General features: G+C 45.7%; 1 protein-coding gene across 1 annotated transcript; it reads right to left on the reverse strand.

Moving 5' to 3' along the window:
- Positions 1 to 297: 297 nt before the first annotated feature.
- On the reverse strand, positions 298 to 13,404 carry PSMB5 (proteasome 20S subunit beta 5). The gene is made up of 3 exons (XM_006144504.3): positions 13,180 to 13,404; positions 12,169 to 12,475; positions 298 to 770 (listed from the first exon to the last, which is right to left on the reverse strand). Exons 1-3 carry the CDS (start codon positions 13,375 to 13,377, stop codon positions 484 to 486), a joined length of 792 nt encoding a protein of 263 aa, XP_006144566.1. The 5' UTR covers positions 13,378 to 13,404; the 3' UTR covers positions 298 to 483.
- Positions 13,405 to 15,302: the final 1,898 nt, after the last annotated feature.

Genomic DNA, 15,302 nt, shown 5'->3' on the forward strand with positions numbered 1-15,302 from the left:
AGAGCGAGAGCTTTTTTCTCTGCGGCCCTGCCTGGTACAGCCCCGTGCATCTTTCCACCTCATCAACTTTTCATCTCTTCGCAAACTGAATCGGGAAGTCTCCCTCCTCCCTGCCTCGCTCCCTTCTCCTTTGTTATTAGCTTCATGAGTGGGGACGTTAATGTATTCACTAGACGATGTCTTCACACCACTGTTTCCTGTAATTACAGTCACTTCCCTCCCACTGTCCTAGCTTATTTGACTGTAAAGTGCTTGGAGGAGGGACAGTGTGGATAAAAGACACGACACAGTCCGAGGTCGAACAGTGAGTAGTGTAATGTTAACGTCCAAGAAAGTAAAGCGAATAGTCACCGCTGCAGCTCAGTAACAACTGGGAACACAGAGGCCATGTTCCAGATCTTACAAAAAGTACCAATACGATAGGTGACCCCACCAACACAGGATGGGGTGCTATATCCACATTACAGTGACATCCACCCTCCTTCAGGGGGTATATCTGCTATACTTGTCATGTAGGTCAGCGACATTGTCGCTGGAGACTCGGATCCAGCCGTCTTCCCGCACATGGTAGAGGTTGACAGCACCTCCCGAGTAAGCATCTCTGTAGGTGGCTTGGTAGATGGCTCGACGTGCCAGATCATAGGCCTGCTCCACTTCCAGGTCATAGGAATAGCCCCGATCCATGACTCCATAAGCATACACAGAACCCGAACCCACAGAGAAGGTGGCCCCCGAGATACGGTTCCCTTCACTATCCACATAGTAGAGGCCTGAAAAAAAGGAGATGAAGTTAGTAGGACAAAAACGACTATTGCTTTTGACAATTAATTCATCTTCTAAGGCAGTATTTCTCCACCCTTCTTTAAACACAGGCAACACCAACAAAAATATAAGAGGGGCCAGCAGGTTGTATGGTGGTTAAGGCGCTGGAATCCCTCCTACATAGCTGGGAGTCCTGGATTGGGCAGCTTGAAAAATCATGCTGGGTACATGTACATGCATGCCCAAAATCCTAGCAGGAAAATGGAAAAGGGAAGGCAGCACAGCCATCCCCCTTGGGATTTCTCACTTTCCCTCTCTCTGTATTTCTCCAATGAGTGCACACACCCTAAAGGAAAAACCTTAAAAAAAAAGTAACAAAAAAGCCAATTGGGGGACCAGCAGATGGCATAATGGTTATGTCACTGGGCTACCATGTGGTCCACCATAGTTCAAATTCCAGACTGGGAGGCTTAAAATTGTGCCAGGTGTGCGTGCGTGCGTTTGTGTGCCTCTGAGAGGTGAATGGAGGAGAAGGGATTGTGACCATCTCCCCTGGGAGGTGACTTCTTGCTTTCTGTCTTTCCGTCTCTCTCTCTCTCCCAAAAAGAGGGGGAGGGCGGTTGGTGACGAGGTAGTTAGGGAGGATGGATCCCATATGGCTGACCATGCAGTTTGAGTCTTGGACCCAGTGGCTTGAAAACACAGCATTTTTTGAGAGGAAATGAAGAAGGGATTATGATGTGGACATCCTTACTGTCTATCCCTCTCTTTTTGTGTCTCTCTTTGGTGAGTGCACAAGCCTCAGAGCAAAATTTTAAAAAGAAAATAAAATTTGTATAAAATTACCTAAAAAAAACTGAAGGAATCAAATTTAACATTGAGACTACCCCATCTCAACTCACATTATAGTAACTACTCTACCTGTCCTTTTTTTTTTTTGGAGAGGTTTTTACTATAGGACGTGTGCACTTGCCAGAAAGACAGAGACAGACAGAGACAGAAAGCGAGAAATAACCCCCCAGGGGGATGGTCATGCCGCAATCCCCTCTCCTCCATTCTCCTCTCGGGATCTTGGGCACGCACACACACGCGCCCGTCGTGAGTTTAAGCCACTGGGTCTGGGACTCGAACTGCAGTCGACTACGTGGGAGTCCAGCAACATAGCCATTATGCCAATTGCTGGTCTCATCTGTCTGTCCTTTTAGCATCCAAAATGCAAGTATAATCCAAATGACTTAGGCTTCTTTAAAAAATTTTTTTGTCACAGGGCACTAATTTTTAAAATAATTATTTAATTTTATTTATTAATTTGACCAGAGAGAGTGAGGCAAAGTAAAAAAGCAAGGTGCCAGGTATGGGATTCAAACTGCAGTTGGTGGGATTCTAGTGTATTAACCACCACGCCACCTGCAGGCCCCAGTACTAATTTAACTTTTGCCACAAGGTTCACCAGAGAAACAGAAGGAAACTGAGAAAGCACCTCCAGGGGGATGGCCACACTGCAATCACTTCTCTACTTTCCTCTTGGGATTTTGGACCCCAACACACACACACACACACACGCCCCTCAGAGGCATGTTTTTCAGGTTGCCAGATCCAGGGCTCGAACTGTGCAGTCAGCCATGTGGGATACAGCTACCTTGACCTCCACATCATCTGCTGGCCCCAAATGACAGGTTTTAAGCACAGAGTTTCAGGCACAATGGAAGATGAGGTTTAAAACATAATCCTGGGGCTAGGAGGAGGCATGGTGGTTAATGGTGCTGGACTCCCACATGGCCAACTCTGGTTCGAGTCCCGGACCTAGCGGCTTGCTTTCCCACTTTCTCTCTCTCTTACTCTGTCCCTCTCTGACAAAAATAAAAATAAATAAATAAAATAATTATTGGGACCAGCAGGTGGCATGGTGGTTAAGGCGCTGGACACTCCCACATGGCTGACCAGGGTTCGAGTCCTGAATCTGGTGGCTTGCTTTCTCATTTCCTCTCTCTCTCACTCTCACCCTGTCTCTCTCTGGTCAAATTAGAAAAAAAAAAAAAAGAAAGAAAGAAAGAAAAAGAAAAAGAATGAATAAATAAAATAATGATTTAAAAAAAATAATGATTTAAAAAAAAATCCCAGCCCTCGAAGAGTTTAAATAATCTAGGGGACAAGACATACATCACATAGTAGAACAAAGACTGGAGTTTCCTTTTTTCTTTTTTAAGAGTTATTTTATTTAACTTTATTTATTTGTTTGTTTTAATTTGACCAGAAATGGACAAAGTGAGTGAGAGAGGGGGTGGGGGTGGGGGGGTGAGAAAGCAAGCCGCCAGGTCTGGGACTCAAACCACGACCAGCCATGTGGAAATCCAGCACCCTTAACCACCATGCCACCTGCTGGCCCACTTTTTTTTTAAGAGAGATTTTGTTATAGGGCGCATGTGCTTGCTGGATGGTCACATCAGGCATGCATGAACACATGCCCAGCATGAGGGTTTTTAATTTTTTTTAAGAGATTTTTGCTATAGGGCACGTGTACTCTCCAGAAAGACACAGAGAGACAGAAAGCGAGAAATAACCTCCCGGGGGGGATGGCCACGCCGCAATCCCTTCTCCTCCATTCTTGTCTCAGGATCTTGGGCACGCACACACACGCACCCAGTATGAGTTTAAGCCACCGGGTCCAGGACTCGAACCGCGGTCAACTACATGGAAGTCCAGTGACATAGCCCTTACGTTAACTGCTGGTCCCAAATAATTATTTTATTTTAACTTTACATATTTTTAAAATTTGACCAGAGAGGGGGACCAGCTGTTAGCGTAATGGCTATGTTGCTGGACTCCCACGTAGTCGACTGCGGTTCACGTCCCGGACCCGGTGGCTTAAAACATTTTGCCGGACGAATAGAGGAGAAGGGATGGCAGCGTGGCCATCCCCCCTGGGGGGGTGATTTCTCGCTTTCTGTCTCTATGTCTCTCTCTGTCTGTCTGGCGAGTGCACGCGCCCTATAGCTAAAACCTCTCAAAAAAAAGAAAAAATTGAACAGAGAGGGACAGAGTGAGAGAGAGAGAGTGAGAGAGAGAAAGAGAAAGTGAGAAAGCAAGCCACCAGGTCCAGTACTTGAACCATAGTTAGCCATTTGGTAGTCCAACACCCTTAACCATTATGCCATCTGCCAGCCCCTCTTGTAATTTTTTTTTTTTTTGAGAGTTTTTGCTATAGGGCGCATGCACACGCCAGACAGAGAGACAGAGAGACAGAAAGCAAGAAATCACTCCCCAGGGAGGATGGCCACGCCACAATCCCTTCTCCATTCTCCTCTCGGGATCTTGGGCACACATACACACGCGCCCGGCATGAGTTTAAGCCACTAGGTCCGGCACTTGAAACACGATCGACTACATGGGAGTCCAGCGACATAGCCATTACGCCAACTGCTGGTCCCCTACCTGGCGTGAGTGTTAAGCTGCCGGGTCAAGACTCAAAATGCAGTCAACTACGTGGGAGTACAACGACATAACCATTACACTACCTGCTGCCCCCCCCCCTTTCTTTTGGAGCGGTTTTTTTCTACAGGGCATGTGCGCTTTTCATAAAGACAGAGAAAGAAAGCAAGAAATCACCCCCCCCAGGGGGGATGGCTACACTGCAATCCCTTCTCCTCCATTCTTCTCTCTGAATCTTGGGTACACACATGCACTTGGCATGAGTTTAAACCACCAGTCCGGGACTAGAATCACAGTCGGCTACATGGGAGTCCAGAGACAGAGCCATCACACCAACTGCTGGTCCCATCTTTTCTTTTTCTTAGAGAAATTTTTGCTATAGGCTGTATGCACCAAGAGAGAGAGAAAGTGAGAAATCACCTCCCCAGGGGGGTGGCCATGCCATAGTCCCTTCTCTTCCATTCTCCTCTTGGGACCTTGGGCATGTATGCACATGCGCCCGGTGCAAGTTTTAAGCTGCCCGGTGCAGGAGCGGAACCACAATCGATTACATGGGAGTCCAGCAATGTAATATTATGCCCCCTGAGGGGGTTGGCCATGCCGCAATCCCTTTCCCTCCATTCTTCCAGGATCCTAGGCACACACTCACACATGTCTGGCATCAGTTTCAAGCTGCCAGGTCTGAGACTCAACCCGATTAGCCATGTGGGAGTCCAGTGACATAACTGCTATGCCATCTGCTGGCTCCAAGGCTGGAGTTTTTAATTATGTTACAAAGAACTGCCACTAGCCATATGTGACTACCAAACATTTGAAATGAAGCCAGTACCACATGCTGAAATGAAATTTTGGATATACTGAGTTAAATAAAAAATATTCATTATTATTTTAATTTTAAAAAATGTGGTTACTGAGGACCAGCAAATAGCATAGTAGTTAAGTTTCAAGCCAATGGGTCTGGGTCTCGAACTACAGTCAACTATGTGGGAGTCCAGCACCTTAACCACCAGGCCAACTGCTGTGCTCCCATTCTTTTCTTTTTTTAATAATTATTTTATTTTATTCATTCATTTATTTTTTAGTTTGACCAGAGAGAGACAGTGGGTGAGAGTGAAAGAGAGGAAGTGAGAAAGCAAGCCACCAGATTCAGGACTTGAACCCTGGTCAGCCATGTGGGAGTGTCCAGCGCCTTAACCACCACACCACCTGCTGGTCCCTTTTTTTTTTTAAAATAATTATTTATTTTCCCCCCATTCTTTTTAACAGTATTTATTCCTTTCAGCCAGATATAGTAACACGTGACTCTCGTAGTCTGCTGGCTGGCTTATACTGAATGTGGTAAATTGTCAAAAAAGCTTCTTGAAGAAGGTATAATTTATGTTCTAGCTGCCTGTGTTTTCCCTGCTAACCAGCTCCAATACTCTCTGTTTCCATCACATCGTACAACTTGTCAGAACTTGCTCAGCAGATTTGTTTTTTTCTTTCTTTCTTAAAAATTATTCTATTTAACCTTATTTATTCCTTTATTCATTAGTTTATTTCAGTTTGACCAGAGAAGGAAAGAGAGAGACAGAGAAAGCAAGCTGCCAGGTCTGGGACTCAAGCTGCTGTCGGCCATGTGGGAATCTAGCGCCCTTAACCACCACACCACTTGCTGGTCCTAGAATGCATTTTTCTGAGTGGGGGTGGGGGACTGTGGATTAGAAATAAAATAAAAATAAACACACAAAGACATACAAGTATAGAAAATCAAGGATCGGGTGGGCCCAACTTTTCTGATGGAGCTAGCTGTGACCCAATTCCAATTCCAGGTTGTCTTCTATTTTTTTTTTTTTTTAAAGAATTATTTGGGACCAGCAGATGGCTATGTTGCTGGACTCCCATGTAGTTGACCGTGGTTGAGTCCCAGACCCGGTGGCTTAAACTCATGCTGGGCACGTGTGTGTGTGCGCCCAAGATCCTGAGAGAATGAAGAAGGGATTGTGGTGTGGCCATCCCCTCCCCGGGAAGTGATTTCTCACTTTCTGTCTCTCTGTCTTTCTGGTGAGTGCACGCACCCTACAGCAAAAACCTCTCAAAAAAAAATTACTTATTTATTCATTTATTTTAATTTTACCAGAGAGACACAGATAGACAAACAGAGAGAGAGGGAGAGGGAAACTGAGAAAGTGAGCCTCCAGGTCCAAGACTCAAACTGTGGTTGGCTATGTGGGAATGTCTAGCACTTTAACCACTATGCCACCTGCTGACTCTCCTCATGTTTATTTTTTTAAAGGGCAGAAAGTGAGGAAAGGAGAAGTGGAATGTAAAGCCAGTTGTTTTCAGATGTCTATCTGTTGAAGATGTGAACATACAGGGCACCACATAGTTCTTTCCATCTTTTTTATTTTTCTTTTACTTTTGTTTTTTCTTTTCTTTTTTGGGGGAGAGATTTTTGCTATAGGGCACGTGTGCTCATCAGACAGACAGAGAGAGACAGAGAGATAGAAAGCAAGAAATCACCCCCCAAAGGGGATGGCCAGATCGCAATCCCTTTTCCTCCATTCTCCTCTCGGGATCTTGGACATGCACACACACACACCTGGCGTGAGTTTAAGCCACTGGGTCCAGGACTCGAACCACAGTCGACTACGTGGGAGTCCAGCGACATAGCCATTACGCTAACTGGTGGTCCTGGCACCACGTAGTTCTAAGCAAGATTTTTTCTAAGCTGCTCTGCAGCTACCATATTCACATGTTAATTGCATTCATTACCCTGCAAATGACTGGTTATGAAACCAACTCTGTTTCTGTATGTATCTAAAGGTTACCATGTTTGCTGATTGGCCACTCTCTACACCAACTCAAAACTAAGGATGTTTAAAGCAGCATTCCAAAATGTTTCCCTGGGGCAGGTTCTTTCACATCTTTCAAAGAAAAAAGTATCTCCTGAGGCCAGTAGGTGGTGTGGTGGCTAACGCACTGGACTCCCACATGGCTGAGCATGATTCAAGTCCCAAACCTGGTCTTGAAAACGATGCCAGGTGGGACCAGCAGTTAGCGTAATGGCTATGTCGTTGAACTTCCATGTAATCGACCGTGGTTCGAGTCCCAGACCCGGTGGCTTAAACTCATGCCGGGCGTGTGTGTGTGCGTCCCCAAGATCCCAAGAGGAGAATGGAGAAGGGATTGCGGCATGGCCATCCCCTCTGGGGGGTGATTTCTTGCTTTCTGTCTCTCGGTCTCGCTCTGTCTGTCTGACGAGCACACGCGCCCTATAGCAAAAATACACCTCTCAAAAAAAAAAAACGATGCCAGGTGTGTGTTGTGTGTACTCGGAATTCTAAGAGGCGAATGGAAGACAGGCAACTATTGGCATGACCATCCCCCCAGGGTTGATTTCTCACTCTCTCTCTCCAGTGAGTGCATGTATCCTAGGGCAAAAACCTGGAAAAAAAAAAAAAAAAAAAAAAAAGGAGAGAAAAGTATCTCAATTTCTAAAGTAATAAACTGAGTTCCTTTCTTTTTGATCTCCTCATCCATGTCCCACTGTGTTATTTATTTACTTTTCTAAGAGGTTTTTGCCTTAGGGCATGTGCCTGGGGGAGAGGGCTGATGACACATATGCAGTGGAGAGGGAAAGTGAGAAATCACCTCCCAAGGGGAATGGTCACTCTATAATCCCTTCTTCATTCTCCTTCAAGATCTTGGGCAGATATGTACACACCCAGCATGAGTTTCAAGCCACCGGGTCTGGGAATTGAATTGCAATAGGCCATGTGAGAGTCCAGTGATGTAACTTCTATGCCATTTGCTGGTCTCATTCCATTGGCTTTTTTTTTTTTTAAAAGAGAGAGATTTTTACTATAGGGCACATGTGCTTGCCGGAGAGACAGAGAAATAGAAAGTGATAAATCATCCCCCAGGGGGGCTGTCCATGCTGCAATCCCTTCTCCATTCTCCTCCTGCAATCTTGGGCATGTAGGCATGTGCACCCGGAATGATTTTGAACTACCAGGTCCAGGACTCAAACCATAGTCGGCTATGTGGGAATCCAGCAATGTAATTACTATGCTATCTGCTGTCTGCTGGTCCCAAGTCCACTGGGTTTTTTTTTTTTTTTGTAATTATTTTATTTAACTTTATTTCTTTATTTTAATTTGACCAGAGAGATGGACAGAGAGAGGGAGAGAGCGCGCAAGCAAGCAAGCCGCCAGGTCCAGGGATCGAACCATGGTCAGCCATGTGGGAGTTCTAGCACCCCTTTTTTTTTTTTTGCTATAGGGCACATGCACTTGCCAGAAAGACAGAGAGACAAAAAGCAAGAAATGACCCCCCAGCTGGGTGGACACGCCACAACCCCTTCTCCTCCATCCTCCTCTTTGGATCTTAGGCATGCACGCACATGTGCTCAGTGTGAGTTTAAGCCACCAGCTCTGGGACTCAAACCTTAGTCGACTACATGAGAGTACAGCAACATAACCATTATGCCAACTGCTGGTCCTAGCTTTCTCTCTTTTTCTCTGTCTCTGTCTCTCTCCAGTGAGCTCATGAATGCTCTAGCAAAAAAAAAAAAGAAAGAAAGAAAAAGAAAAATGCATTATTGAAAATTAAAAAAAGGTTATTTAAAAAAAGAAGAAACAGCGGTGGCGTGGTGGCGTGGTTAAGGCACTGGACACTCCCACATGACTGGCTGACTACAGCTGGAGTCCTAGACCTGGTGGATTGCTTTCTCACTTTCTCTCTCTCTGTCTGTCTCTGGTCAAATTAAAATAAATGAATGAATAAATAAAAATAAATAATTTTTTAAAAGCAAGAAGAAATATACTCCAAAATGTTTTGTAGCAGGGCTGGCAGGTGGCATGGTGGCTAAAGCACTGGACTTCCACATGGCCAACAGGTGTTCAAATTCCGGACCTGGCAGCGTAAAAATCACGCTAGATGCACGTGCACGTGTGTCCAAAATCCCAGGAGACTGGAGGAGAGGGTACTGAGGCATGGTCATGTGCCAGCGTGGTTATTTCTCACTTTCCTTCTCATCATCTCTTTTTGGTGAGTGTACATACTATATTACGACAAAATCTTTTTTTAAAAAAAAACTTTTTTTTTGCTGCAAAAAAACATAAAATTTTTAAAGAATTATTTTACTGAACTTTATTCTATTTATTTATTTATTTTAATTTGACCAGAGTGACAGAGTGAGAAAGTGTGGGGGGGGAGTAAGAAAGCAAGTCAAGCCACTAGGTCCTGAACTGAACCATAGTCAGCCATGTGGGAGTCCAATACCCTTAACCACTACCCCACCTGCGGATCCCAATTCCATAAATTTTTTTAAGTCCCTTGTATGAAAACGAAATTAGGCTAAAGAATTTCTTTATAAAGATAACAAAGCAAGAGCATTGGACAATGATACAGTGGTAAAATACAGCAATCTGCAAAGCTGACCCTGCACGAGAGGGTTCAGGGTCCGCATCTGGAAACCTCCGGGGAGTGCCAGGGACACATATGCCAGTAACCTGGGCCTGGATGAGGCTAAGGGTAAATCATGGCATTAAGACTCTGTTAGGGTTCTAGCTCTAGCTCTATCTCTCTCTCTTTTAAGAATTATTTTATTTTATTCGTCATCATTATATAGTTTTAATTTGACCAGGAAGACAGAGAGAAAAAGAGACAGTGAGAGGTAAAGTGAGAAAGCAAGCTGCCAGGTACAGGACCGAAACCACAGCTGGCTATGTGGGAGTCCAGCACCTTAACCACTACCCCACCTGCAGTCCCCTCTAGCTCTCTCTTGCTGACAGAAAAAATTAACTAAAAGAAAAAGAACAGATGACCGAGCAGGACCTAGGGTGATCATAAGGGTGATTATATCCAGGAAGGAAAAAGGAAAGCCAGCCCAAAAGGCCCCTTCTGTGTCAAAGATTCTCTCAAGGAATAAAGGAAATGACTAACTTTTGAGTAGTTTTGTATATTAGAGCTTCACTGTTCAATTCAGTAGCAACTAGCCACATGTGATGTTTTTAAAGAATTAATCTATTTAACTTTATTTATTTATTTATTTATCATTTTAATTTGACCAGAGAGAGAAAGTGGAAAACAAGCCACCAGGTTTGGGTCTCAAACTGTAGTCAACCATGTGGGAGTCCAGTGACCTTAACCATCATGCCACCTGCTGACCCCAACATGTGATTTTTTAAAAAAAAGATTTATTTTATTATTGTTATTTCAAGATTTATTTAATTTAATTAATCATTTATTATCTTACAATTTGCTATAGGGCATGTGTGTTCACCAGAGAAAGAGAGAGAGGTAAAGTGAGAAATCAAGTCACCAGGTCTGGGACTCAAACTGCAGTCAGCCATGTGGAAGTCCAACACCTTAACCACCATGCCACCTGCTAGCCCCTATTATTATTATTTTTAAATTGCTATATGGCATGTGAGTTCACCAGAGAGAGAGAGAAAGAGAGAGAAAGAGAGAAAAAGAGAAAGAGAGGTAGAGAGAGAAAGTGAGAAAGCAAGCTACTGGGTCTGGAATTTGAACTGTAGCAGAAACCTCTCCCAAAAAAAAGAAAGCTGCCAGGTCTAAGACTTGAACTGTAGTTGGTCATGTGTGAGTCCAGGGCCCTTAACCACCATGTCACCTGCCAGCCCCTAGTTTTAGTTTTAAAATATATTCATGAGAGGGGCTAGCAAGTGGTGTGGTGGTCAAGGGCACCGGACTCCCACGTGACCGACCATGGTTCGAGTCCCAGACCTGGCGGCTTGCTTTCTCTCCTGTCAAATTTAAATAAATAAATAAAGGTAAATAAAATTATTCTAATCATTCTTTTTTTGTTGTTGTTATAGGGTACGTGCGCTCACCAGAAAGACAGAGAGAGACAGAAAGCGAGAAACCACACCCCCAAGGGGGGATGGCCACGTCGCAATCCCTTTTCCTCCATTCTCCTCTTGGGATCTCGGGCATGCATGCACACATGCCCAATGTGAGTTTAAGCCACCAGGTCCGGGACTTGAGCCACAGTCAACTACATGGGAGTCCAGCAACATAGCCATTACACTACCTGCTGGTCCCAATAAAATAATTCTTAAAAAACAAAAGAAAAAAAAATATATGTATAATCATGAGAAAGTCTAAATCACATGTGTGGCTTACATATTTCTATTAGATAGCTATAGTTTTTATGTCTATCATCTAGTATAACCCTCAAATATAAATCTTTTTGTCTCATTTTATGGGAGGGAGGATGAAAGAAAAAAAGTATCGAAGCCGGCAGATGGTGTGATGGTTGAGGCACTGAACTTCCATATGGCTGACCATGGTCTGAGTCTTGGACTTGGCAACTTGCTTTCTCACTTTCCCTGTCTTGTTCTCTCTGTGTTGCTCTGGTCAAATTGAAAAGAATAATGAATAAATAATTAAATTTATAAAAAAAAAATATTGGGACTAGCAGATGGTGTAATGGCTACGTCGCTGGAATCCCATGTACTTGACTGGGGTTTGAGTCCCGGACCCGGTGGCTTAAACTCACACTGGGCACGTGTGCGTGTATGCACAAGATCTCGAGAGGAGAATGGAGAAGGGATTGCAGTGTGGCCATTCCCCCTGGGGGGTGATTTCTCGCTTTCTGTCTCTCTCTGTCTTTCTGGCAAGCACACATGCGCTATAGCAAAAATCTCTCAAAAAAAAAAAGTATCATACGCCAAATCGTGCACTAGTTGTTTTATATCTACATTACATTGGTTACCTCATTTAACCAATGTTACAGATAAGGTTACAGGCTGAGAAAACAAGCAGCCCATCTAAGGTCACACAAGTAAGACACAATTGGTCTAACTCCATGACCTTCCCTATACTATAGTTCTTTTCTAGAGCAGAGAAGGGACTAAGAATCTAATCAACACACCCTCAAGCACCCACATGGGCCCCTTCCTTCTTTCCACCCACCCCTCCTCGCTGTAGGGTCAGCCCAAGAAATCATGTGGTTGTAGCTGAACTCACCAGGACCTCTCTTATCCCAGCCGCAGATCATGGTACCCATGGATAGACCCATGCCTTTGTACTGATACACCATGTTGGCCAGCAGCTTGGAGGCAGCTGCCACTGAGATGCGTTCTTTATTTCGAAGCTCATAGATTCGACACTGGCGAGCCAACAGACGCTCCCAGAAGCTGCAATCTGCTGCACCCCCGGCCATAGTGCCCAGCAGGTAGGGGTTGATCTCTATCACCTTCTTCACCGTCTGGGAGGCAATGTAAGCACCCGCTGTGGCCCGGGAGTCAGCTGCAACAATGACTCCATGACGGAACTGTTAAGATCAGAGCAAAACACAAAACAAGCTACATTAGACCGCAGAACATCCCTCTGACATTTCGTTTTGCACCTCTGTAAACCCTGTCCTTTTACACTTCCTTGTTTATTAATGTCTCAAGCTTCACATGAATCCCTTGACATGAGTTACACCAGTATTAAATTCACATTAATGAATGGGAAACTGGCTCAACGACACTGAATGACTTGCACAAAACACTGAGCTAGTTATTGCAGAGACAGGCCATGAAAACTCAACTGTCTGGCTCCCAGTACAGTGCTCCTTGAAGTCACCAAGCTCTCCCTCATGCCAATTTGGCTCACCCTTGCCTAGAGGGGTCTATCAGTTTCCAAAACCTTTAGTGAACGGTTACCACAGCCTTCTGCCTATTAAAAGTCACTGTTGCTGCGGTCTCCTTCCCAGCTAGGAGCTCCTGGACAGAAACCCTGGGTCGCCTAGGAATCTACCCAAGCAGCCTCCGGTTCCTTCCCCGATTACTCCCAGCCCCACCGCCTCCCCCTACGGTCAGAACAAGAGCCGAAGTCTCCAGCGCAATGAGACAGAGAAACACTGGGATTGGGACGAGAGCACAGAATCTCCGCCTGGGCCTGCCGGCCACGGGAGCTCCAGTCCCGCTGCAAGGCCGGGAAGGGCGCGGGCGCCGGCAACTCGGCCGGGCAAGGGGACTGATGAATCCGCACCTTGAAGGCCAGAGTGGTGGTTCCATGAAGCATTTCGATTCTTGGCTCCTCTGGGACATCCCAGCTGGGCGCGGCCAGGCTCAGCCCATCACTGGGATTCCCTGGACCCAGGTCCAGCAGATCTGCACGACCCCCGAATCCGAAAAACCCTTGCCGGTTCACCGGTAGCGGCCTCTCCAACACGCTGGCCAGCGCCATGTCTAGTGAGGGCAAAAAGAACTAACTCCGAGGACGCCTAGCAGAGATCGGCCGGGCAACGTCTCGCCGTCACAGCTTCACTTCCTATTAAATCAATTCCAAGGAGGAGCCATTTTGACTCCTGGCAACCACGCCTCCGAAAAACAACAGCTAAATAGAAGGGACTGTTTTCACCTTGGGGGGGAAAATGACTTCCGTACCCTTGAATTTTAAGAGAATGTGGCTGCCATCTCGACTTCGGTCAATGCTAGCAGCACTGGATTGGATTAACCTCATATTCATAGGAATGATTGGAAACGTCCATGGTGAGTGCGAGGGAGGTGGAGGCGGCCATTTTTGAGAAGGGCGTGACTGGTCGAAAATGGGTTCTGAACCCGTGGCGGTAAATCCTGCCCGCGCCGCCGGTGTTCGAGCTACACGTTACGTCTCTACTACTTAAGCGCCCAGTTAACGTGACTGAGGTTGCCATTTTGTTTAAGGACACCCTCCACTGCTGGGTAAATGATGACATACTCTGGGGCCATTTCCCAGTGATATTAGTTAAACTATAATAGTTTGTGGTAAAGAGTCACAGAATAAAAGGGAGGGTTTGGTAGTGTTAGTTGCCACACCACAACGACTTAGTAATCAATTTTTTAAAAAGACTTTTGGCGGGACCAGCAGGTGGGGTGGTGGTTAAGGCGCTGGACACTCCCACATGGCTGACGGGGGTTCGAGTCCTGGACCTGGTGGCTTCCTTTCTCATGTCCTCTCTCTCTCACTCTCACCCTCTGTCTCTCTCTGGTCAAATTAAAAAAAAAAATCAACGAATGAATAAATTAAAAATAAGATAAATAATTATATAAAAAAAGAGATTTTGGCTATAGCGCGTTCGTTCGCTGGACAGACAGAAAACGAAAGATCATGGGGAGGGGGCGGGCAATGGCCACACCACAGTCACTTCTCCATTCTCTAGGGATCTTGGGACACCCAGGCACACGCATGCCTGGTACGAGTTTTTTGGCTTCTTTTGTTTGTTTGTTTGGGATTTTTTGAGAGAGATGTCCCTTCTCCGTTCTCTCGGCATCTTGGGCATGCACGCGCCTGGGGTAAATTTAAGTTGCTGGTCGGGGACTCCAACTGCAGTCAACTACGGGAGTCCAGCGACCTACGCCATCTGCAGGTCCCAGCGCCTGGTATGAGTTTTATGCTGCTGGGCTGGGGACTCGAACCGTGTTGGCTACATGGGAGTCCAGCGTCGCAACCATTACACCATTTGCTGGTCCCAACAGTAATCAAATTTTCAAAAGAATTATTTATTTTAGGGCCTAGCAGATGGCATAATGCTTATGTCCCTGGACTCCCACGTGGTCGACATGGTTGGATCCTAGGACCCAGTGGCTTAAACTCACGCTGGCGTGTGCACGTGCCCAAGATCCTGAGAGGAGATGGAGGAGAAGGGATTGAGACGTGGCCATACCCCCGGGGAGTGATTTCTAACTTACTGTCTCTCTCTGACTTACCATCCGTCAGTGCCCTATAGCAAAAACTGTGAACCAGCAGTTAGCGTAATGGCTATGTCGCTGGACTCCCATGTAGTTAACCACGGTTTGCATCCCGGACCCGGTGGCTTAAAACTCACGCCGGGTGCATGTGCGTGCGTGCCCAAGATCCCGGGAGGAGAATGGAGGAGAAGGGATTGCGGCGTGACCATCCCCCCTGGGGGGTGATTTCTCGCTTTCTTTTCTGTCTCTATGTCTCTCTTTGTCTGTCTGGCGAGCGCAAGCACCCTATAGCGAAAATCTCTCAAAAAAAAAAAAGATAATTATTTATTTTAATTATATTTGTTATTATTTTTAAATTCCCTGTAAGGCATGCATGGTCACCAAAGAGAGAAAGAGAAAATCAGCCAGCAAGCTGCCAGGTCTAGGACTCAAACCACCGGA

This window comes from Tupaia chinensis, unplaced genomic scaffold (genome assembly GCF_000334495.1).
Source record: "Tupaia chinensis unplaced genomic scaffold, TupChi_1.0 Scaffold000126_2, whole genome shotgun sequence".
NCBI lineage: Eukaryota > Metazoa > Chordata > Mammalia > Scandentia > Tupaiidae > Tupaia > Tupaia belangeri.

Bases quoted from the DNA above. Each gene is read 5' to 3' on its own strand.
- PSMB5 (XM_006144504.3), bottom strand. From the start codon at position 13,377: ATGGCGCTGGCCAGCGTGTTGGAGAGGCCGCTACCGGTGAACCGGCAA. The intron at 12,476-13,179 runs GTGCGGATTCAT...TGATCTTAACAG, and splicing joins CCACCACTCTGGCCTTCAAG to TTCCGTCATGGAGTCATTGT. The intron at 771-12,168 runs GTGAGTTCAGCT...CCTTTTTTTCAG, and splicing joins CTGGGATAAGAGAGGTCCTG to GCCTCTACTATGTGGATAGT.